At 33.1% G+C, this 23,443-nt stretch overlaps 3 protein-coding genes across 3 annotated transcripts; all 3 read left to right on the forward strand.

The window, feature by feature from the left end:
• The first annotated feature begins 511 nt into the window (after positions 1 to 511).
• Positions 512 to 6,932, forward strand: LOC134261127 (multiple epidermal growth factor-like domains protein 10). Its single transcript, XM_062743588.1, has 5 exons — positions 512 to 746; positions 3,119 to 3,256; positions 3,500 to 3,634; positions 3,992 to 4,129; positions 6,784 to 6,932. The coding sequence occupies exons 1-5, from the start codon at positions 512 to 514 to the stop codon at positions 6,930 to 6,932; spliced, it is 795 nt and encodes a 264-aa protein (XP_062599572.1).
• A 292-nt stretch (positions 6,933 to 7,224) lies between these two features.
• Positions 7,225 to 8,231, forward strand: LOC134261095 (uncharacterized). Its single transcript, XM_062743570.1, has 4 exons — positions 7,225 to 7,349; positions 7,561 to 7,701; positions 7,854 to 7,994; positions 8,129 to 8,231. Exons 1-4 carry the CDS (start codon positions 7,344 to 7,346, stop codon positions 8,156 to 8,158), a joined length of 318 nt encoding a protein of 105 aa, XP_062599554.1. The 5' UTR covers positions 7,225 to 7,343; the 3' UTR covers positions 8,159 to 8,231.
• Positions 8,232 to 12,255: 4,024 nt separating this feature from the next.
• Positions 12,256 to 22,761, forward strand: LOC134261137 (laminin subunit beta-4-like). Its single transcript, XM_062743599.1, has 8 exons — positions 12,256 to 12,358; positions 17,915 to 18,133; positions 18,624 to 18,860; positions 19,302 to 19,460; positions 20,095 to 20,232; positions 20,651 to 20,791; positions 21,728 to 21,860; positions 22,590 to 22,761. The coding sequence occupies exons 1-8, from the start codon at positions 12,262 to 12,264 to the stop codon at positions 22,759 to 22,761; spliced, it is 1,296 nt and encodes a 431-aa protein (XP_062599583.1). The 5' UTR covers positions 12,256 to 12,261.
• Positions 22,762 to 23,443: the final 682 nt, after the last annotated feature.

A 23,443-nucleotide genomic window follows, 5' to 3' on the forward strand; every position in this document is an offset into this window, starting at 1 on the left:
TCCACAGTAGGATTCGAACCCGCCACGTAAGGATCAACTCCTTACTTTGCGATTCTAACCACTGCGCCACGTGGGCGACTTGGAAAGTAAATTGTGATGCAAGAGAATCAACAATATGCAGAAGAGGTAAGTGTTGTGTTTAAGGGTTAATTTCGATGCATGAGAGTAAATCAAAGTGGAGAGCTTTACAAACACCTCTGGGTCAATAAACCTAGCTAGTATGTGTATATAATCATATTGTCGCCTTGTTAAAGACTATCTCAAAAGAAAAGTTTGTACGTGTATGTACCTTTTTTGTTGCGTAGGCACTTTAAAATTTGTTTTATTGTTGATTAATATACCGTGGTTCGGAGAATATGTCGATATTCCATTGATTTGAAAAAAAAGTCCTTGAAAATACAGACCCTATTTATGCTCAAAATTAAGACGTACGTGTAAAAAAAAAACGCGATATATCAAAGTTTTTTTTTTTAACAAATACTTTATACATTATTTAATGAAATACCGTGTCATGCTTACAGAAAACCTTGCACTGAATAAACCAGCAGTTCAGAGCTCAACCTTTACGTCGGTAGTGAATTTTTCCGCGGTTTTGGCTGTGGACGGAAATACGGATCAGAGAGCGGCCAGAAATAGCTGTGCCAGAACGAACTTTGACCCAATTGTTTGGTGGAGAGTGGATCTACAAGCAACAAGAAACATATACAGTATTAAAGTCTTCTATCGGAACGACAGTGACCAACATGGTTGGTATAACTGAGTAATCTGTTTTATTACTAAAACATTACATAATTGGAAGCCAGTAGGTACCAGCTAGGTTGACTGTCCCTCTGGAGACTTTTTCACTCTTATGGAGACTCCACTATTTGCTACAGACTCTAACTTATAATCGGCTTTTATGGCTTTTGAGCAGAGTTGGAACTTTTTTCGTGCCAGCACCTACTGCGACACACAACCTCGGTTAATACGGTCTCATCTGAAGGGCAGTGGGATTCGAACACGCGACGTAACGATCAATTCCTTTCTTGGCGACTATAACCACTGCACCAATCGGGCGGCAGATACCAGGTAGAAAAAAATATTCTATCTGGCAACCGTCAGTTATTTACGATGTTGGCACAAGAAACTTGTCTTGCAGGCGCCAGAGAAATACTTTTTTCCTGCTAAGCACCTACTGGCTTCTGATGACATCGAATATTTGTTGTTGTTGTTTAATCGCTGAACTTTAAAATGTCAGTTAAATATTGTTTTTCCATGTCTGTATGTTGAATATTCAATATATACAGAGTAATCTTGACTCCCGATTATAAAGCTGATAGCAAATGCAGACGATGAGATAATTTTACTGTCATGGCATTAAATTCTATGCAGCACAAAGTTATACTAATGAATTATTCACATTCAACACCCCCAGTATAGATCTGAAGTGGTAGGTTGAAACGGCTAGCTGCAATTTGCATTTTTCTGCGATTAGAGCCGAGGTTTTGTGTTTTAATATAAATAATCTGATTTAATACATCCTGATGTATGAAAGGTTCACACTATGTGTAGGCATAGTTTGATTTCTTGGTTGTTTTTGTCTACAATGTATTTTCATGATTTTTTCTCTCCCAAAAGTTGCAAATCGAGTTGAAAGCCATGCGGGTTTTGCACTCTATGTGTCGAATACAACAGGGATTAAAGATGGATTTTTGTGTTACAAGAATGAGGATAAGCTACCCCCTCTTCTGTCTGAGCATGTTTGTGTAACACACGGACGATACGTAACCTATTACAATGAGCGAGGAGGTGGAGCGGTTGTGCCACAGGGATCGCGACCGACTTCAACAATAGCAGATCTTTGTGAAGTTCAAGTATTCGGTATTTTTTACAATTGATATCTTGTACTTTCATACTAATAATTAGGAATTATTTACACACTGATTTGTCTATGGATTTTTCTGTTCCTCCAAATCATGGGCAGAAGACGGCTGTTTCGACCGCTTCACAGGGGAAGCTCAGTTGTCCATTGCGCCTGATCCCACATCTTTTAATTTTTTGATAGCACTGCCTCCAATTTGCAAAATTATTTAAGTGAACCTTAAGGTAAGTCACTCCTGAAATTTGTTAAATCAAGGATTTTTTGAGAAGTATATTTTGGATAAGTACTCATAAAGTGTAACTCAAAATCGCAAAGAAAATAGGGGGTCAGTGTGCATCCTACTGATCTACGGTACATTTAAGTTGACCTTTTTGCACTTAAATTTCATCTCTTTAGTTAATTACTTAAACCCTTACTATATTTTATCAGGTGTAAGCATGGCAATAAATATAATGTTATTTTACGTAAAATAGTTTGAATAATATTTATCATTAAACAAATCTTGCAAAATAATGCGCGTAAATTATTGTGTGAACTTTTTGCACTAAAAAATAACATATTTGGGGTATTAAAAAACTTAATAGGCAATAAAAAATGTTCTTATATCAAACTTTTTACGACTTAAGTGCTGATCAGTCACAAGTATCGAGTAGTTGAAAATAATGAAAGAAAAAGATGGGGTCAGTGATGTTAATTTTGAAATATTTGTCAAAATATGTGATTTTCATCAGGCAAAAACTGGTGTAAATTTGATCTTGATTTCTTTAATATTTTTTCATTTTTTGGAAAAGTTTGTAGAGGGAAGGTGTAAAACTTAGTCTAAAAATATAAATTAAGACCTATATTAAATATTTTTAGCAATATCAAAACGGAAAATATTCGACGAGTAAAATTATGTGAGGCTAAATTTCCATTACATTAAATTTTATAAATGTGCAGATTTGCAAAATTTTCTGCTTAATATCCTTCCACCAAAAAAAATAGTCCCTCATAAATCTTGCTTCTTTGTAGATTTTTGAGCAGTTTTTTCGTTGAATGTTAAAAAATTTACATTGTTGAATTCAAATATGTTATAAAAATCGAAATTTAATAAGTAGTTTTGAAGTAACTGCTTCTGCGTAAACTTTTCTAAAAAGCTGACGAGTGACATACCTTAAGTTTACTTAATGGTTCGTTAAAAATATTTTTAGATTTTTTTTTTTTGATTTATTTACTTTCAAATTTGGAAGATTTAAGTTTTAGTCGGATGATTTCTAGGTTGTAGCAAGGATTTTGTGTATGGGAAGAACTGTGATAGACCATGTCCAGATAACTGTCTAGGACGTGAATGTCATATAGTGACCGGATATTGTCAAGAATGCATCGACGGAAGGCAGGGTCAGCAATGTGATAAATGTAAGAACTGCACATAGCAACCTGTTCAATGCAAGAGAAATATTACTCCTTTGAATAATATATAAAACTTTTATAAGCACATTAATTTGCCAAGCAAGTTTGATTGAATTCAAAAGAAAGAGTATTATCAGAAGTTTCAGCTCGATCTTCTACTTTGAGAAAAAAGTGATGTCATTTTAGGTTAGATATTTGTTCAGTCTGCTAATGCTAGAGAAGATAAACTATGTCTTTTTCCTATAAAAGGCAATGATGGTTTCTTTGGTCCTAACTGTACCACACACTGCAGTGAGTTCTGTAATAACGTAACATGTGATAGCTCTACAGGGGAGTGTTTGTTTGGTTGTGCGGCTGGCTTCACAGGATTACAATGCAATACAAGTAGGTGGAGACAGTTCAGTGTAATACATGTATTAAAATTTGCATGTGAAATGTACAATTTAAATGAATATGGGCCATGGGTTGGGATACCACGCATGATTTCCTTTTATATTATAAGTATAAGCAATGATACTCGTCCACATATAATAAATTATTTCAATCTTAAAGTTTTTTTTATGTTACACATCAGCACATATGCGTATCTTTTCGTAAATAAATTTATGAGTAATTTGGCTCTTTGATAAATGTTTGATATATTTAATGAAGTACTGTATATATCAAGTCAGCATAATTTCAGATTGTAAATTCAGATTTTTTAAAGTCAGATTTTGAAATTTACTTCTGATTGATGTGTAGGATGCATTGGAGGAAACTATGGAGAAAATTGTAGCAGTGACTGCGGCCATTGCGTTAGGGGTAAAATGTGTGATCACGTTTCTGGTTTATGTGAAGGAGGATGCGCGGAGGGATACAAAGGTCAAATTTGCAAAACACGTAAGTAAAAAGTCAATCTTGAGAATAAATATCTATATGTATTCCAGTACACGGCTTCGCTTCAGTAGTAAATGAGAAAGTATTTAGAACAGAACATTATTTTACATATATCGAAAAATGGGTCATTATTGTATGTAGCAGATGCATGATAGCACTCTTACTTTCGTTCTATACAAGGTGTTATTATATAAGAAGATTATTTTCGTAATTTTCATTGGCTGAAAGGACTAAACGTGATATTCCTCCTTTTGCGCTGTCGACGTGAAAGCGCGTCTGCGGAAAATGATATTGCAAGATAGAACGTGACGTCATAATATTAGAGGCGTGTTTTTTAACATTGTGACGTAATGACAGCCAAATCTGTTCAGTTAGAACTGTGTGAGTGCATTCACTTTGAGAGATTATATAATACAACTATTATGGACTTCAGCGAACGGTCTGTATGTGGTTTTATTATACCTCTGTTGATAATACTCGAGTTTGATTGGCTGGTAAGAAAACTTTAATACACAACAATGACTCAAAATGGTACTGTTTACAGCAATACTGACCTAGAAATCATTGCATGTGGGATATAATGACCTCTTAATCAAAAATTCCTTTTTGAGTGAAGTTAATGCATAAAATAATAATTATTCGAGAAAAAGAACATGTTTTTAAAATTTTGCATGGTCTGTTTTGCATAACCATACAGAATACGGTAACATTTTGTCGTTAACTTAAACGGTTTACTCATTTCAAAATATCTCATGATGCAAAACTTACACGACTAACAGACGTCAATGTAAACAACTTCACTATACGGAGTTTAGCGAATCACGATCCCGATCAAATAAAGAATTAATAACGGTTAGAGATTCATACTTTTTAATATATATCGGTATAATAAAACAATTGATTACCCCTTGTGAGTTCAACATGGTGAAATAAGGATCCTTGACCTGGTCCACTCGATGACTTGCCTTGACCTCGGCCGTTACGCGGCCTAGGTCAGGACAGGTCACCTCGTGGGCCAGGTCTCTAGTCTTTATTTCACCTTATACATATTGTGTATCAAGCGTTCTGAAAAAAACTATCCCCCTGTGGATTCAACGAGATGTACGTGTATATATATTTCAATCTTGACCAAACCTATATAGTAACAATTATCTGATATACCTGTTTGTGAGCATTTTGTTATTATTTGTTACTGGTTACACGGAATCATGTAAGTACATAAAAAATATCTACGATAGCGGAATAGGTGAGATGCAGTGTAAGTTAGATTCAATCATGGGGAAAACTGATTTGAGATCAGAAGAACTTATGCGATAGTAAGGTGTCCGTCGTTCATCTGTCTGTCTGTCTGTCTGTCTGTAAACATTTTTTTTTTCAAAATGCTACGCCTACTACAGTTTTGGTCTAATTTCAATCTAACTTGGCACACATGTACACTACTCTAAGAAACATAATTCAGTGGATCAAATTTTGATTTCGAGGAACGGTGTTGCCATGGTAACTAAAAAAAGAAATTTCTATAAAATTCCTTTAAAACGCTACTCCTTCTTCAGTTTTGGTCTGATTTCAATTTCACTTGGCACAAAAGTAGACTACACTAAGATACAAAATTTAGTGCATAGTTTTTTTTTATTTCTATGAACGGTGTTGCTATGGTTACTTAAACTAGAAGTTTCTGTACGAAATTCCGTCGTGATTTCAATTTCACTTGGCACACAGGTAGACTACACAAAGATATATACTGTAGAAGCAAAATTTTTCGTGGGGATAACATTTCGTTGATTTGCCAACAAAAATATTTTCGTTGACATTTAATTTCGTTGTTTTGAATGTTATCCTATTCAATATATAGTCATATAAAATTTCGTGTGGGATTTAATTTCGTTGATTATTGTTAATAACGAAATAAACGAAATTTCATCCCCCACGAATATTTGTGCTTTTACAGTAATTCAGTGGATCAATTTCTGATTTCGAAGAACGGTGTTGCAATGGTTACTTAAACTTCTCCTCCTACAGTTTTGATCTGAATTCAATAAAATTTGGAAAACATGTACACTACACTAAAGTACATAATTCTATTTATTGTTGCCTGTTGCAAAATTTCAAATCCAAGTGCTACTTTTCCTTTGTTGTACGTAGAAACAAGTATAGCTTCAGTCTCATCAGAGATTTCTGGTTTTCTTATTGTAACGTAATTTTGCTGAATCAATTACCGTATAAGTGGAAATTTTAGCGAGACGCAAATTTAGCGATTTATCCTTAAAAAGTGGTATTTTATTTTTAGCGAGATGAAATTTTAGCGATTTACGAATTTTCACTAAAGAAACTATAAGAAATAAAACGCAATCAATTTTTAGCGATATTCAATTTTAGCGATCCCACTACCCTCGCTAATAACCAAAATTAAATCCTTGCTAAAATTTCTGCTTATACGGTATTTCATATTGATAAACTTTGGCAAATTTTTCTCATACTATTTTATGGTACATGACATCAAACGAGTTTGACAACTATATTCTAAATATCTTAGAATTTCAAAGTAGTATCGTTGCAATCAATTTTGTGTCACATTGGTATTCTTTTACATGTACATTTTTAACAATATCAGATGCCTCTTCTAAGCACGCATTCTAAATTAAAAATTTCTTTTGCAGCTTGTAGCCATGGAGAATATGGCAAAAATTGCTCGCAACGATGTAGCAGTAATTGCTTAAATGGAGAAATCTGCAATCCTTTTTATGGGAGATGTATCAGCTGCACCCCAGGTTGGAAAGGCCTACTTTGTAAGGAAGGTAGGTTTTAGAATAAAGGGAAACCGTAATTATGACTACTATAACTTTCAACTTTAAAATGAATTTAAATCATGTTACTTTTTTGCTTCTCAACCTAATAGAAAAAGATCATAATATAAACCCGTACATTGTGACAAATACATTTTTATTATGTTCTAAAACAATCATCCCCCCCCCCCTTCATTTTTGGAGTCCGTTTAGACATATAAAATATTCTGTTGAGGTTAACCAGTAATCACTCTCATAATCATTCGTATGAATACCTGTATGCATTTTTACTCTTCCAGCATGTAAACCAGGGATGTACGGAGCTAACTGCTCGAGTCTGTGTGGAAAATGCAGAGATAATCAAAGGTGCCATCACGTGACTGGACGTTGCCCTGGAAACTGTTCACCTGGTTGGAAACCACCTGGAAAGTGTGATGAAGGTAATTGTCAAGCTGAAACAACTAAAGAGATAAGGCGGGGGGTCTTTACTGAAGTCAAGATTGCATTTTTGAAATTAAATAAATAAATAAGAAAAAAAAGAGAGAGAAAGAGTGGAGGAGGGGGAGAAGTAATAATGTAAGGTTCATTATTCAAAACGTGTATTCTATTTTAAAAGTAATAGTAAAACACTTACTCGTGGAATCTTTGCAGAATGTGACACAGGGACGTATGGAGAAAACTGCTGGTACGGATGTAGTGCGAACTGTTATCTGGGTAATATCTGTGACAAGGGAAATGGTTCCTGTATCAAAGGTTGCAAAACAGGGTGGACATCAAGATTTTGTAATAAAAGTAAGTCTAAATATATAACTCTCTTAAACATGCATACTTGTGTTTTACCGAAATGAAAACCATTGAATATCTTTTTGAAGGTAACACTGTCTATTATGTTTTTTATTTACTTATTTTATAATTTATTATTTAGCATATTTTATATATTTCAGCTTGTAAAGATGGCTTGTACGGACCCAACTGTAAACTCCAATGTAGCAGCCATTGCTTCAACAACGCCATCTGCGATAGAGAAACAGGGTTATGTCCTCTTGGTTGTCATGAAGGATATGTCTCACCACTCTGTCATCAAAGTAAAATAAGAAATCCATGAAATTTTATAAATTACTGAAGTATCTTTTGAATCTCTTAACAAATCAATTTTCATTTCTTCATTTTGTCTCGCATTTAGCTTGTAGAGTTCACAATTTGCATTATATGCTCGTAGCATCCCAAAATACAAGCATGCAGGATTTAATTGGACCTATCATAGGGATTGCCATTGGGTCATCTTTAGCTGCATATTTCATCATTGTCCTTCTAAAGCACATTAGAAGGTAAATAATTTTAGTAAATAAAGCAAATCTTGAAAAATCTGTTGGTGGCTGAAAATTGCAATACACTCGTGAATCTACTAGAAATTCGGATTTCAAATTTTATCGACCAATCAAATCATCGCCTGCAAATCACAGGTTATTTGTATAAAGGAATACGTCTATATTGTTCCGAATCTGACCTCTGACAAGACCCTCTATGGGATGATGTTAGTGTAGGGAGTGTGCGAATGGATCTAACATCTTATTTTAATTAGATTGCTTAGCACTATGAGCAATTGTGCAGTGAGCTATAGATCTTATTCTCGTCAGTTCTTACCACGACACGGGACCTTTTATACGGTCTCATCAGAGAGACCGGTCTACCGCACCGCTGTGTGATTTGAAGCATGGACGTTTCACCGCGATTCTAAACCAAACACTCTAACAAATGACATTCTTTAAGAGAAATACTTCTACAGATTTTACTCAGTACGCATGTATTAAGATTCATTATTCATTGACTTTTATGTTTCATCTCATAGAAAATTGAACTCGAAGAATCCAATTCAGAAAGAACGAACCAATCAAAAGTGGAATACACCTCTTCCAATGACGCCTTCCGTGACGCGACAATCACAGAGATATCAGTACGAACAGCCAATAAACGTACAGGAGGATAGTCGACAATATGAACTGTTAGATGACGCAGTCTGAATATTCGTTGAATTTGTCATTGCGTCATAATTCATCACTGAGCAAGCTTTGAAATTTCGATTGATTTAATTTCTTTGTTTCGTTTTTGTCATAGTGATCATATTTTGATTGAATTTTTAAACTTGTGTTTTACTTGCTTGTATAAATTTAACCCAAACGTTTTTAAGATCAATGTGTAATGTACATCAATATATAAAAGGAATGTTTTTCTATCACGGATTAATTCCTATCTGTCTGGTTTCTGACAAAATTTATTATAAATATACATTAATATTGTTAGATGTTTTTAAGCTTGAAATGTTTTAACAATTTTCTTAGACAAACCGCTGTATATTTCCCCTCTCAGATTTGGGCACGCAAAATTGGAGGCAGGGGGATATTATCTATTACATTTGGATACAATATTTGTTCATTGAAAGGTCGGTAACCCCCATTTTTTTTTACAATCGCAACTTCTCGGGCCTTTCCGACTAGCGGAGAAACAACCTAAATGTATGACCTGACGCTATGGCAACTTCTTTTTTCTCTTTCAAATCAATACATTTTCTTCCTCATTTTCACTGTGAATTTCCCAAATCAAAGGCTTTTCAATTTTATCAACTACAGTTGATTAAAGCACCGAAATTAAAGGAAGCTTATTTAAACTTCTATTGAAAACCTTTTGCATATATCATTAACTGACAGAGATTTAAAGAAATCTACAAAGACATGGTGATCCGCTCTAAGAACCCTCTCAAAACTGCACACTAAAGAGTTCTGGGGCCCGTTTTACTAAAGAACTTGGGACTATGACCAAAACGTCAGATTATTGTAAAATTTTGCAGAATTAATAATTTTCTTTGAAATTGTCTGTGTAAAAATATATTACCACATTCTTTTTAAAAAGTTTAAAATAATTTTCCATATACTGTTAATTAAAAAGTTATATGTATAATTTAACTTGGTCTTAAGTCGTTAGTCCTTTTGTAAAACGGGCCTCTGATTCTAAGGTATTTTTCTGCAGTTAGTCGTACGAACGAGATCATACTAAGTCGTACATAAGAGATAATAAGTCTTGCGTACGACATAATAAGTCGTACGACGAGATACTCAGAACGTACATGAAGCTGCAGAACTGTAGCTTTATGATTTTGTACATTAGTCTTTGATCATATATTAAATGCAAATAATGTGCAATCTACGGCGCAAGATTTGGTAATTTTATAATTCTATGGGAAGAGTTTTTAAACTTTCCAGCTTTGGCATTCTTAGCACATTCTTTAACCAATCTGTATATTTTATCCACCTCCTAGCCCTTTATATTCCTTTCTACAGGCGATAGACTCGATTGATTTGAATTTTCTGTTGGATTGCAGAAAATTCAATTCAAGCAAGTTTATCACCTCTGCCCGATTCGATTTTGGGATTTTTTTAATAGTTTATTTTATATTTATCTGTAAAACTTTTAGCTTGTTACAATTCATAAATCATAAACTAGGAAGGATAAAGATTTTTTGCAATACATGTATTGATTTTGACCTGTGACCATGCCTATTTTCAAAGCCTTATTAATTTCGGGCTTAAAATGGTATTATTAAGAGTAAATGGCTATAGGATATCGTCTAGAAACAGTGTTTAAATGTAGAGAGAAATTATAAATTACTATAATTATAACAACAAACTACGAGTGGTATAATGTCTTTGACCTGTCAGTTAGTCCGTCAGTCCTTTTTTATTTCCTTATTTTTGTTTAAGTATTCATATACAACTGCATATAATTTCAGGAAACTTTGTAGATAATTCGGACACAATGTATAGATGTGCATGTTACCAAAACAGACACGTAGCAATATTACTATTTAAAATTTTCATTGAAAGGTCGGTTGCCCCTCCCCCGCTTTTTGATACAGTAAAGTGAAATAAGGGTAATGTACATGTACATGTAGTATTATATGGGGGAAAATGGTACTAAAAGAAATTGGAACTTTGAAAAGCCCCCCCCTTCCCTGAAATAATATTTTTCTTGTTAGGGCAATTTCTTTTACTTGTCAACTTTTTTCAGGTTAAATATTTTTTTCTCTCTGGCTGCCTACCCCCCCCCCCCTTTCAAAAACGATGCTACGTCACTGCAAGAAATTCTATTTTCTATATTTTCTGGGAATTTCAGGCCTTTTGAACTTAGAGAGGGGGATCGGTTTTGGCTATTTTAGACTATATTGCTCTTCTTTAGAAGAAGAGTTCCATATGAAAATGATAAAATTTAAAAGCTGAAATAAATGAAATTTCTTCTGTAATCATTAAAGAAATTGAAATTGCATATGTATATGTATATGAAATTTAGGTTCTTTCGTTTTAGCAATCAAAAGCACGACAACTATTTGTACGCCCGTCCATTCATGAAATTCTAAAGAAATCCGGATAACTACATATTATCTTGTATGTGTAACATTATCTTGATCATATAACTACCACAGGTAAATGTTATCTCGTTCCTACGACTTAGTATCTCATTCTTACGAATAATTATGTCGTGTGTACGACTTATAATGTCGTACCTACGACTTAGTATCTCGTACGTACGACTTAGTATCTCGTTCGAACGACTTAGTTTCTCGTTTGTACGACTTAGTATCTCATTCGTATGACTTATTATGTCGTTCATATGACTTATTATGTCGTACATACGACTACGTATCTCGTACGTACGACTTATTATGTCGTACGTACGACTTAGTATGGCGTACGTACGACTTATTGTTATGTTGTACATACGACATATCATTGTACGTACGACTTAGTATCTCGTATGTACGAGATAATATGTCGTGCGTACGACTCAGTATCTCGTTCGCATGACTTAGTATCTCGTTCGTACGGCTTATGTCGTACGTACGACTTAGTATCTCGTACGTACGACTTACAATATTTTTTTTCAAGTGGCAGCAATACGCTTCCGTAAAAATGACTAGCTCTTTGTTCGTGAAGTCATAGAGGAAACTGTTTTAAACATATCAGCAAATGAGATAAAATTTATGCAATTGTTGATTTGTGGAAAAAAATATTTTAAAGCACGATACTCTTTTTCTTCCTTCTGTTACGAATAAATTTAGTGTAAATGCCCACGAGCAATGAGCAATGATATAAACAGAAAGTATAATAGGCTTTGTTTGTTCAGTGATTTGCTCAATATTGTAGGAAAACATTAAATATTCCATTTTGTACAAAGGGACGCACTTACGGCACAGCTAATGCTGATTAAAAATATAAATTTTCCTTCTCCAACTATTAGAGCATGTTTCTAATATCTTCCTAGTGAAATTTGTGCATAAAGTTGAGAATAAATCAACTTTTCATGTATTATGTTTTTCGTCATTTTTGCCTAATGGATCCAATGCGTTTAATAGGGGTTATATTATACTCTCAGTGGATCTTTGATGTCCTTGCATATTGTAAGTACAATTCACAAATTATACGGTTATAGATGTGTAGCTTGTGATTTGTGCCCATAATCATGAGACATCTTAAAGGATTTTTATCATGACTCAAAATTTATTGATATGACAAAGTGAACATGCTAATAGAATTATCCATAGAATATTGGTATTTTGAATGTTATTTGTTACATGTGTAGTTTAAATATAAAATTAATCTACTTATATAGTAAATTTGCTTATTCTTTTAACTAATAAAATAATATGTACTTTAGAAGATAAAACTAGTACTTATAGATTGAACTATTTACATTGTACCCGGTTGAAATAACCATACATGCATTTCCGTGCCAAGGCGATTCTGAGTAAAATAACGGATTTTTTTTAAAATTCACAATTGTCTGCTAACGTATTGCATAAAAACACTCGTATTTTAAAATTCTAATGCAACATATTCTATATTTATGTGTCATTTTTATTCTTTTATGATGATTATTTTAGCTAACTTCTACATGTATCTGTAGACATTAATTTCTCGGTCGTGATTATACTCTGACAAGATGATGGAAAGAGGCATTCCAATTATTAATAAAATAAATTTTCAAATCAAACTAAATACGCAATGTGCTGTCATAGCTTTTATTGAACAGAGAAATGTACGAGAGAGAGAGAGAGAGCCTTTATTCTCAGATATCTGTTGTATCAAATGAAAATTCGTATTATTTTCCCTAAATGTTCAAAGCAGTAAAAGGAATCAAATTTTTAAGATAAACAAAGCCATTTGACAGTATTCATCGGGTTTTAGTTTCCATCTTCAACTCCACATGGTTCACAGAAAGTCCACGTGTTTGTCCTGTCAATCAAATTCATTCGACACAGAGGAAATCTCGCTTCACCGAGCATGCCGAAGGCAAAGAGTCATTTAGTATTTCCAAGAAGTTTAAATATTTTCCCCTATCATTACTAGATCTGATTTTTGCATTCCTGCAGAATAAAATAAATAAATAATGGGAATATATACTTGGAAGGATTAAGTTTGAAATTGAATATGAAACATATTCCCTGCCAGTTTAAAATACTACTGTCGGCACATATATATTTTGAAATACTACTGTTTAATGACTGTTTTATGTTATTTTTACAAGAATGATTTTCTTGTGTTTCAATACACATTAAATACTAATATTCTGGGTATACTAACTAAGAATTTGATTTCGGGAGAAAAGGCGACCGGGGGGGGGGGGGGGGGACTCTTGATTATACTGAATGTCAAACATATATTTACGGACGGTGAATGAAGGAATTTTCCCTCTCTAATAATAAACTTAACGTAAAGTACAAAAAATTCTAATGTATTACATTTTAAACAGTTGGTCCTTTCTAAAATTTAAAATCACGCAATTAATCTAATTAGCTCTAGAGATATTTAATTTACTGAATATCTGCAGTACTGTTCATAATTCTCAGACCTACGTGTAGTTCTAATATGTTATCGTGCAGTTTTTTAAATACATGTTAGAAATATTTTTTTTGTGTATTCTTGTCTTGTAAAAGACTTGGATTATTATCCATCAATAAATGATTTGTCGTCTTTTACATTACAACAAATTGTTGCCGAGCGTGAAGCATTTTAACATTGTCCTTTTTTAATTTAATATTTAAGCATCGTTTTACATACACGTACATGTGTAGGTACTTAATGTATTATTTTCCAGTAAAATTTCATGAATAAAGTTACAACCAAGTTATAATAATTGAAATATAAATATCGTAGATAATTTTTGCAGTGAAATAATTATTCTTCAAACACGATATCTTAGTTATTTAATTATAAAACGTGTAAATCCTTACCATCAAAAAGATAAGTCCTTTCACTTCGGAGCTCCGAATGACAATGAAGACTGAATGATAAGTGAACGGTGAACGCAAAGTAAACGGAACGAAGAGCGAACGGTGAACGTTTTGTGAACGGTGAACGCGAGCGCACGGTGAACGCAAAACTGTGAACGGAGAGCGAAAGATGAACGCACGCTGAACGATCGGTGAACGAACGCTGAACGAACGGTGAGCGAACGGAAAAATGGGAAAGTAGAACGTTTCAGGGACTGTATATATACGAGGAGTTATCAAAAAGTTCGTGGACTGAGGCTATAAAATTAGTGCTATGTTGTCTGTGCTTTCAAAATGAATGTGGAACATAAAACAACAAAAAATAAAGAAATTTTGAAAATTTAGCTTGATACGTTCATTATTTGCCAAATTATTATAAGATTAAAACGACATTATATCATCACCCGGCGCCGTCGCCGTTTACTTTCATGACGTCCGACTACTTCATTGTTTTTTCAATATGTCCGCTCCCTCTACCTCATAGAATATTGATAAAGTTACTTACAGCTGAGTAAGTACTTCCATCCGCCTTGTTTATATGAATTTGCAATGCAGTTTTCAATGAAAATAATATTCCAAATGGATTTATACATTGGGAAAGATGCTTGCTTGATTGTTTTGCTCTTGGGAGTTCAATATCTACAACTCATGAACAACGTCATTTTTTGACGTGATTGATTTATCACACCTTGACTACAAATCGACATTAACTGTGCATCCCTTTTCTCTCTAAATCTATTTTGACATTAAAAGACCAGCACTCTGGATGCATTTCATTTCTTTGTAGCCAGTTTAAACATTTCTTAGGTCTATACCAGTTTTTTTCCAGGAGCAAACCTTATAGAATGTTGGATAAGGAAATTCAATTCAATTTAACGTCATTTTCAAGGCCTTATATACAGACCCTGAGACGTGCTACTACCCCAAAAAGCGTGTTAACTTTCGTGCGCTTTCCGTTTCGTGCAAACCGTGTAGCGTTTCGTGTAAACCGTGCAGCGTTTCGTGCAAACCGTGTAGCGTTTCGTGTAAACCGTGCAGCGTTTCGTGTAAGCTCCAAAGCGTTTCGTGCAAACCGTGTAGCGAGCGTGCGAAAAGCGTGTGAGAAACGTGCGACTTTCGTGTAAGAACCGTGTGAGAAACGTGCGACTTTCGTGTAAGAACCGTGTGAGAAACGTGCGACTTTCGTGCAAGAATCGTGTAAGATTCATTCGGAAGTCATTTCATTTTAAATATGGCTATGATGGGACAGGATGTAAAATTGTATTAGTATTCTATTATTGAATTAGTTATGCTTGTGATATTTTAGGAGTAAAAACAAACAAAAAAAAAGGAACAGCAAAATGAAATTACACGGTAATGTATAATATATATTTGTTTGTTTTCTTTTCCTTCTAAAGAAAATATGTTCAAATTAATCAACTATGTACAACAATTTTAAGGGCATTGAATTCAATATACTATCAACGCGATCATGGCTTCTTAAATATTTTTTCTTAAATAAAGAAAGAAATACCGGTATTATTTTTTTTATAATTTAAAGCAAAAAATGTATCAGGACTCCGTTCTTGTCTTTACATTTAAAGTACGTTAAAGAACGTTTTGTAACGATGTGTCATTTAATACTTTTTGATACATAAAACTTCTTGCTCATTATTGTCAAATAAATGAATTTTATAATTTTAATTCACCCCTTAAAAATGTAATGAAATCTTCTTTCCGCCTTTCAACGGTGATCAAGGTCATTTACAACAGCGATCACAGGCTCCGAGTGCATGGTAACTGAAAACCTGTTTTGCTGTATGTACATGTTGAGTTCTTGGCTTAATGACACCTGAAAATTACGACTGGTATTTATTATTTTTTAAAAAATAAAACGGTTCAATAAATATTTAATGGGTACAACTTATAAATCAGCGGATTTCATCTTTTATTTGTAAATCCGAATTTCTAGCCGTAAACAGTAAAATAAACAGAACTGATTTGGTAGTCTTTTCATGAATATCATGTAAGAAAAGCTTAGGAGTAAACCATGAATAATTGTATATTATTTGTTTTATAAATCACGTACTTTTATTTCATCTAAGATATTTCAGTTTTCTTGTAATATACCTGAATGCCGGTGTAAAGATCGATCTACATTGTATGTACAATGTATAGTCAAATGCCGCGACTACTAATTAATGTACAGATATATACGTACGTTTCGTCGGGTTTTGAAATGAAGGATTTTACAGTATGATGGGTATACTGATGTTATTTGATAAGCTTTATGTAAAAAGAGAAAGAGAATAAAAATAGATTAAGACATCACATTTAACCCCCCCCCCCCTTTACCAGTTTCCCTTCTATAGATAATGCTTACGTAAGATAAAAAAAATTCTTTAAAAATGTATCAATAATCGTTAGTAGAGTACATAGGCAAATTTTATTACTACATGTAAATCAAAATCAACAAAAATAATCCGCCTACGGAAATCAAACACAATATAATCAATATTATCTAATATCAATGAGTTCATATCCCTGCAGTAAGAAATCGAATTTGTATTTAATTTATTAAATTATACTCGTAAAAACATTTCATTGAAATGAATGACTAATATATAAAAAATGTATTTTATCAAACAGTCATTCATGATATCGGCATTTCGTTTTTAAACAGTTGGATAAATAAATAAATAAATAAATACGAAATGACAATTATTTATTAATTAATTACAACTGTCGGAGTATTAAAAATTTCTATCGGTTTATATAATACTACTGTACTGATATTTAATTCAAACAGCTGCCAAATGTGGCTTTGTGAAAGATTTCCATTTAATTAATGATAAAACCGCAATAATGCCCGATATATTCCGAGTAGAAAATCCAAACCGAGGCCAAAACGTGCGAGAATCGTGTACAAAGCGTGTGAGAAACGTGTACAAAGCGTTTCGTGCAGCCTTTCGTGTAAACCGTGCAGCATTTCGTGCAAAGCGTTTCGTGTAAACCGTGTAGCGTTTCGTGCAAACCGTGTAGCGTTTCGTGTAAACCGTGCAACGTTTCGTGCAAACCGTGTAGCGTTCGTGTACCGTTCGTGCAGCGAGCGTGTGGGGTAGTAGCACGTCTCAGGGTCTGTATTTGTTTGGACAATTCATGTAAAATTTACGATAAAATTTTATAGAATTTCCAGAATGAAGTAAAAAAATCATATTTTATGGAACAGTTATATCCCAACTGAACACATACCTGAATTAACGGGATTGTTCATATCAAAAGAGTTTTTTTCAGTTACACTTAGGTTGCGAAATCGTCGTGATCGAGGTTGCGCCGCCTGGACATACCATTGCTTACAAAACATTATACTAATTTATTTTAAAAATAAAATTTATGATTCCTGGTTTATTCGTTAGATAGAAAAAATGATGCTAACTAGATATTTTAAAATTTATTGATGTACCTAAAGCGTTTTAATTTTATGGCGCTATTCCACGAACTTCTTGATAACCCCTCGTATTGAAGGGAAATTGTTTTATCTTTGATATCCTCTCCTCTTGTCAGCATATTAATCTTTTGTACAGTACCTTTCAATACGAAATAATTTATCTCTATATTTCAAATTAAAAGGAAGACTCATGATACGATTCTGAATTAAATAACTACTTGGATAACGGATACACTCTTCTTTTGTTTTCTTTTCAGATAAGTTACCACTTAACGGAACTCCTACGGCCAGCCTCAGCTCGACATACAGTGATTTTTATGACGCAGATAACGCAATAGATAATCAGAAAAATTTACTTCAGCTTATTAATGGATCTTGCTCTCGCACTTTTTACAAAAATGAGACTGCGTGGCTCAGAATCAATCTGACAGATGCCTACAGTATAAAGTCAGTAAAACTGTTCTATAGGAATGACAGTAAGTATTCAATGTTGGGTATGTCAAATTTGGTAAAGTTACTTCAGAGATTATCTTGCTCTGTCTAAAAGTAGTTTTCTAAACTTCATAAGAGTACAGTAAAGATGCGCTTGTGCCTTGAATACTCAGAACATCAAAATATCTCTAAAAGTGTGCGAAAATATTTTATCCTGATCACTCATTTATTTTATTTAAGAATATATATGTCGATTTATAAAACGGAACTTAATTAACATACCCTGGATCGAAAGATCTTGTTTTGTCCTGTCTGTTTGTCTACCTGTTGTCTTAACTTTAACATATCCCATAACTATTGCGCTTTCAAGGGTAAATGTATACCACTTCAGTCTACGTCTAACTCTAGAATGTGCTTCATGTACAACCGGGGTCATATTGTTTCACAAAGATATCTTGTTTGAAAATGCTTTGATTACTGTTCAAGTGATATTCAAATACATGTACAATCAAAATATTTCTTCGATTTCATTAGGTGGAATCTCCACTTCAAGTTTGCAAGGTTACTACATCAGGGTTACTAACTCTAGTGATTCCAGTTTATGGAACGAGAGTCAGGTTTGCTATCGAGATCCTGGAAATAAAACGTTACCTGTAATAAACGAGCAGGAGTGTCACAGAGAAGGACAATACGTGTGGATCCTCAATGATGACGCTACAGATGAGGATACTCCTTATGTTCACCTTGAAATATGTGAAGTGGAGATTAAAGGTTATATGATGTTGTAACTTTTGAATTCACTAGGGGGAGTTTAAATGCAAAATTAATACCTGGATTTTAAGTTACCCCGTCCGTGTAAATGTTTTACTTCCCCAAATAAATTCAAAATTTACAGCATGACAATCAGATGCACGTGTGTTTTTCTTACAACAATTTCTTACAACAGTTTGATGTACCTTAACAAATATACCTTACACAAAAGAAATACAACAGACCTTTAACACATACATGTAAATATACAATGACTTTTAAAGTCTTTTTTGCTTATTATAATCCCCCTGGAAAAGGAATTTGATGTGGTATATAAATGCACTTGTGAGTGGGAGATCTTATGTAATCGATGTATATTTTCCCCCCTTTTTGAGAAGAGATGCTCTGTAAAAACATGTGTTTGTGGGTTTTATATATTTATAAAATTTATTTTATTTCTAGGCTGTGAAGTAAATAAATTTGGTGAAAACTGTACACCTTGTGGTGAATCCTGTAAAGTATGCAATATTATTGAAGGATGTACACATTGTAGTGGAAATTTGACCGGACCGAAATGTGAGGATTGTTCGCCAGGATATTGGAAGGAGAATGATAGTTGTCGTAAGCAAAGAAAATGATTATATATATTTCTTAGATCGATCATTGTTTGCTATTTTTAATCACTGTTTTATAGCATATCCTCGGAAATGGTTTCTTTTTTTCCCCAAAAACTTCAAGACAGACAAATTAGAAACATTGTTTTAAATATTCCAATTTCTAAACGACACAAATGTTAAGAAAAATTGCTACAAAATGCATAGAAATGTTGTTAACATTCAGAGTGATTCTTTCAGGAAATTAGTAATAATTGATTCAGTTTGATAAAGAAATATTCTGAATTCTCACATCTATAAAATTGTATCACATGTTTACATAATACATAGTGATAAATTCATCCGTATGGAATATTTAAAGACTGAAGCTTATTTCAACATATGTTATACGACAATGTTATAGACAATGAAATAATTTTTCCTCTAGAAAAAGGCTTAAAATTGAGCATTTTTTAAAAAGTAACACTAAGCATTGTAAAACGTTTTTGAAGTAACTCGTTGTGACGAAGGCAACTCATGTTTTACAAAATGGATTAAGCATTTTACCCAATCAAATGACGTGTTACAACTAAAATTAATTTATTATCCTGCAACATTTCATTAGCTTTTTAAATTTTTTTTACATACTACTTTATTTTCAGAAATATGTCCTAAGTGGGATATTGGTTACAATTGCTCAGGTAACTGTTCTGGGATATGTAATGCTAACCAAACATGTTTTAACGGGACCGGAGAGTGTGCAAGCCAGACAGTATTAATCGGGAAAACTTGCAATGAGAGTATGTAAATGAAATTCATTCTTTCTCGATTTTTTTTCCATTTACAATTTAATATTTTATCAGTTTATCATTATTTTGTCTAAAAAGTTGATTATGCATCTAGCTGAAATAATTTTTTATTTCTTTTGAATATCAGAAAAGTTAACCATTTTACTGATATAATTTTTATGTCTTTAATATAGCAGAGAGATATCCTGAATTATAGTGATAAAAGTCATTTGTAGTAAAATTTTACATTTAAGCTACATTGTGTTGCAGTTAGTGTTAATGTGTGAAGAATGACTCTTTTTATTTCAATTTAATTTACAATTCGCATATATATTTTTAATATATTTTTAAAAAACTATTGGATTTTTCTAAGTCAAAATAATGTCAGAAAATATGAAAATAAATATTAAAATTCAATGAAATGATTTAGGTTGCACAAATAACACCTATGGTCAGGAATGTATGCAAAATTGCAGAAGAAGCTGTGGTGAAAGTGAGGCTTGTCACCATGGTAATAGATCCTGTACTAATGGATGCATCAATGGAATGAAAGGAAATCAGTGTAATGAATGTATGTTGAAAAGAAAATTTCATCCGTTAGATATGAAAAATAAAAAGAAAATATGTATTAAATCAGTAGGCCTACATGTATTGTACTTCTTCTAGTCTTGAAGTCGGTTGGTATTTTTGACATAAGGATGATTGCACTTCAGGACGTGTGAAATTAGCGACAAAACATTTCAAAACCTACATTTTACAACTAATTGCTGTATTGTCAAAATCTTATCTACTTTTACTTCAATAAAAGTTGTCTTCACGAAGTACAAATCAAGTTTCCAAAGTGAGGATCATTACAATTTCTCCTACGATAATAAGAATGCCAACTTCGTACAATAGCTATAAACATAGTTAGCTCATTTTTTGCCTTTATTCTTCGTTTGATGGTACCTGTATTGTTATGTCAAAAAGGACAAAATTGCTAAAGAAAAAAATTCGCCTCTAACATTAACTTTCTCTGATGTAACCAGGGACTGTCACAAAATGAATAAAATAATTTGCCATGTGATTTAAATCTACGTCGAGTAGAATTCAGGCATATTAATTATTACTACTAAAAATTCAGGCATATTACTAATAAGGAAGCACAAACTATGTTCGATTCAACTTACGATGACATGTTCATATTGATTAATAAGAGATAAAAATTTCGGGAAAAGTTATTTTGTGCCATGTAAGAGAAAGAGGGGAAAATAAAGATAGGGAAACTGATCTTGTTTTTTTTTCTTAAAAAGTTAACACTACACCTCATGCACTTAGTGTGAAGTTCTTTTTAAAGGAAATCATTAAATTATTTTATTATCCTTTTGACATCTTTACCTAGATATACATTGTATATATACAAATTGTCATTCTGTTAGCGTAATTTCTTCAGCTTACGTCCCACTCCAGAATTGTGTTACCATCGGGGGTTTAGTATTTCACAAACACATTGTTTTTTATATACTAGCAAATTCTGGTAAAGATCATGATCAGACAGAAAAGGGAAACTCTTTGTCACTTGCACCAGCGGCTATTGGCGCCGGTATTTCAGTATTGGTGATGTTCATCCTCATCGGTTCTCTTATACTCTTCTATAAAAGGTATCTATGTATCTATATGGAAACTTGTGTCTTTCCTTTTTTTTTTTTTTTTTAAATTTTTGTACCGGTAGCAGAAATAACCATCATTACTCTTACTTTTAAAAACATTGCCTTTCACCAAGGCCAGTAAGACAGACTCTAAAATGTCAATGCCATATTAAACAAGAGGCCCACAGGCCTGATAGGTAATTTGAGTATCGTGTATCAACTTTCCAACGATTGAATTCGGTTCGTGTTTTAAACCAGAGGCCATGAAAGTAACAATTTTGAAAAAGGCACCATTGCTTATCATAATTATACACTTAGCATGCTTACTCTGGCTACTTAAACCCCAGAGGTACATGTAGATTAGAGTAACAAAGAGGAAATGCATTTCCACATTAAAACTAAATTATTATTCCATAATACAATTTTATCATAAATTTTATTTATATACCGGTATATACCCATGTAAAAGATGACAGTTGGCGGACTGCTCAACCTGTACTTAGCACTATGAGCCCTTGTGCATTGAGAGTCTTTTTCTTGCCAAATCTTACCGCGAAGCAAAACCTTCTAAACGGTCTCTTCAGAGGGACCGGTCTACCCTCCCGCTGGGTGATTTTAACCATCGACGTTTCATCACGATTATAGAACAAACGCTCTAACCACAAACATTCTTAAATAAAGATACTTCTACAGATTGTGATGAGATAAAATATTTATTGACTTTTATGTTCCATCTCATAGGAAACTGAACTCAAAGAATCCAATTCAAAAAGAACGAACCAATCAAAAGAGAAATACACCTCTTCCAAAGACGCCTTCCGTGACGCGGCAATCACAGAGATATCAGTACGAACAGCCAATAAACGTACAGGAGGATAGTCGCCAGTATGAACGATTGGATAACGCAGTCTGAATTTTAGTTGATTTTATTATTACTTCAAATTCATCACTAAGCAAGCTTTGAAATTTCAATGCCAATCAAAATCATATTCCTACATAATAATCTGTTTGTTGTTGTTGTGATTAATTAAATTTCTTTGTTTTGTTTTTTCACGGTGATCATATTTTGACTGAAATTGTTTTACTTAAATTGTTTTTACTCGCTTGTATGATTTTAATCCAACGGGTTTAAGATCACTATGTAATGTACAACAATACATGAAAGGAATGTTTTTCTATCACATATTAATGCATATCTGTCTAGTTTCTAACAAAATAAATTATGAATATAAGAGGATTATCCGGTAAATCGTGAACAAGTTGTCTAGTTTAAAAAATAATTATCACTGCGTTCTGATATTTTCACTACTTTTTAGTACATATATTATGAATATACAGAGAAAATTTCAAATAGATACATGCATGAATAGACAAATTATGATATTTTATGTTATGTATTGTATCATCCTACGGCGCAAGGATGATAACGTCAAAGTGTCTTAAACAGCGTTATGTTTCATTTTTGCTAAAAATAAAGTTGGATAAGTCGCACTTTTAGTCTCCATAAACAGCTGCGGAGCCAATCTGGCACACACATGCGATTTTCTAAAGATTTATTAGCAAGTTACGGACAGTATGATCGCCATCATTCAAAT

This window comes from Saccostrea cucullata, unplaced genomic scaffold, assembly GCF_032062105.1.
Source record: "Saccostrea cucullata isolate Sc308-1 unplaced genomic scaffold, CSIRO_AGI_Scuc_v1 ctg1538, whole genome shotgun sequence".
Lineage (NCBI taxonomy): Eukaryota > Metazoa > Mollusca > Bivalvia > Ostreida > Ostreidae > Saccostrea > Saccostrea cuccullata.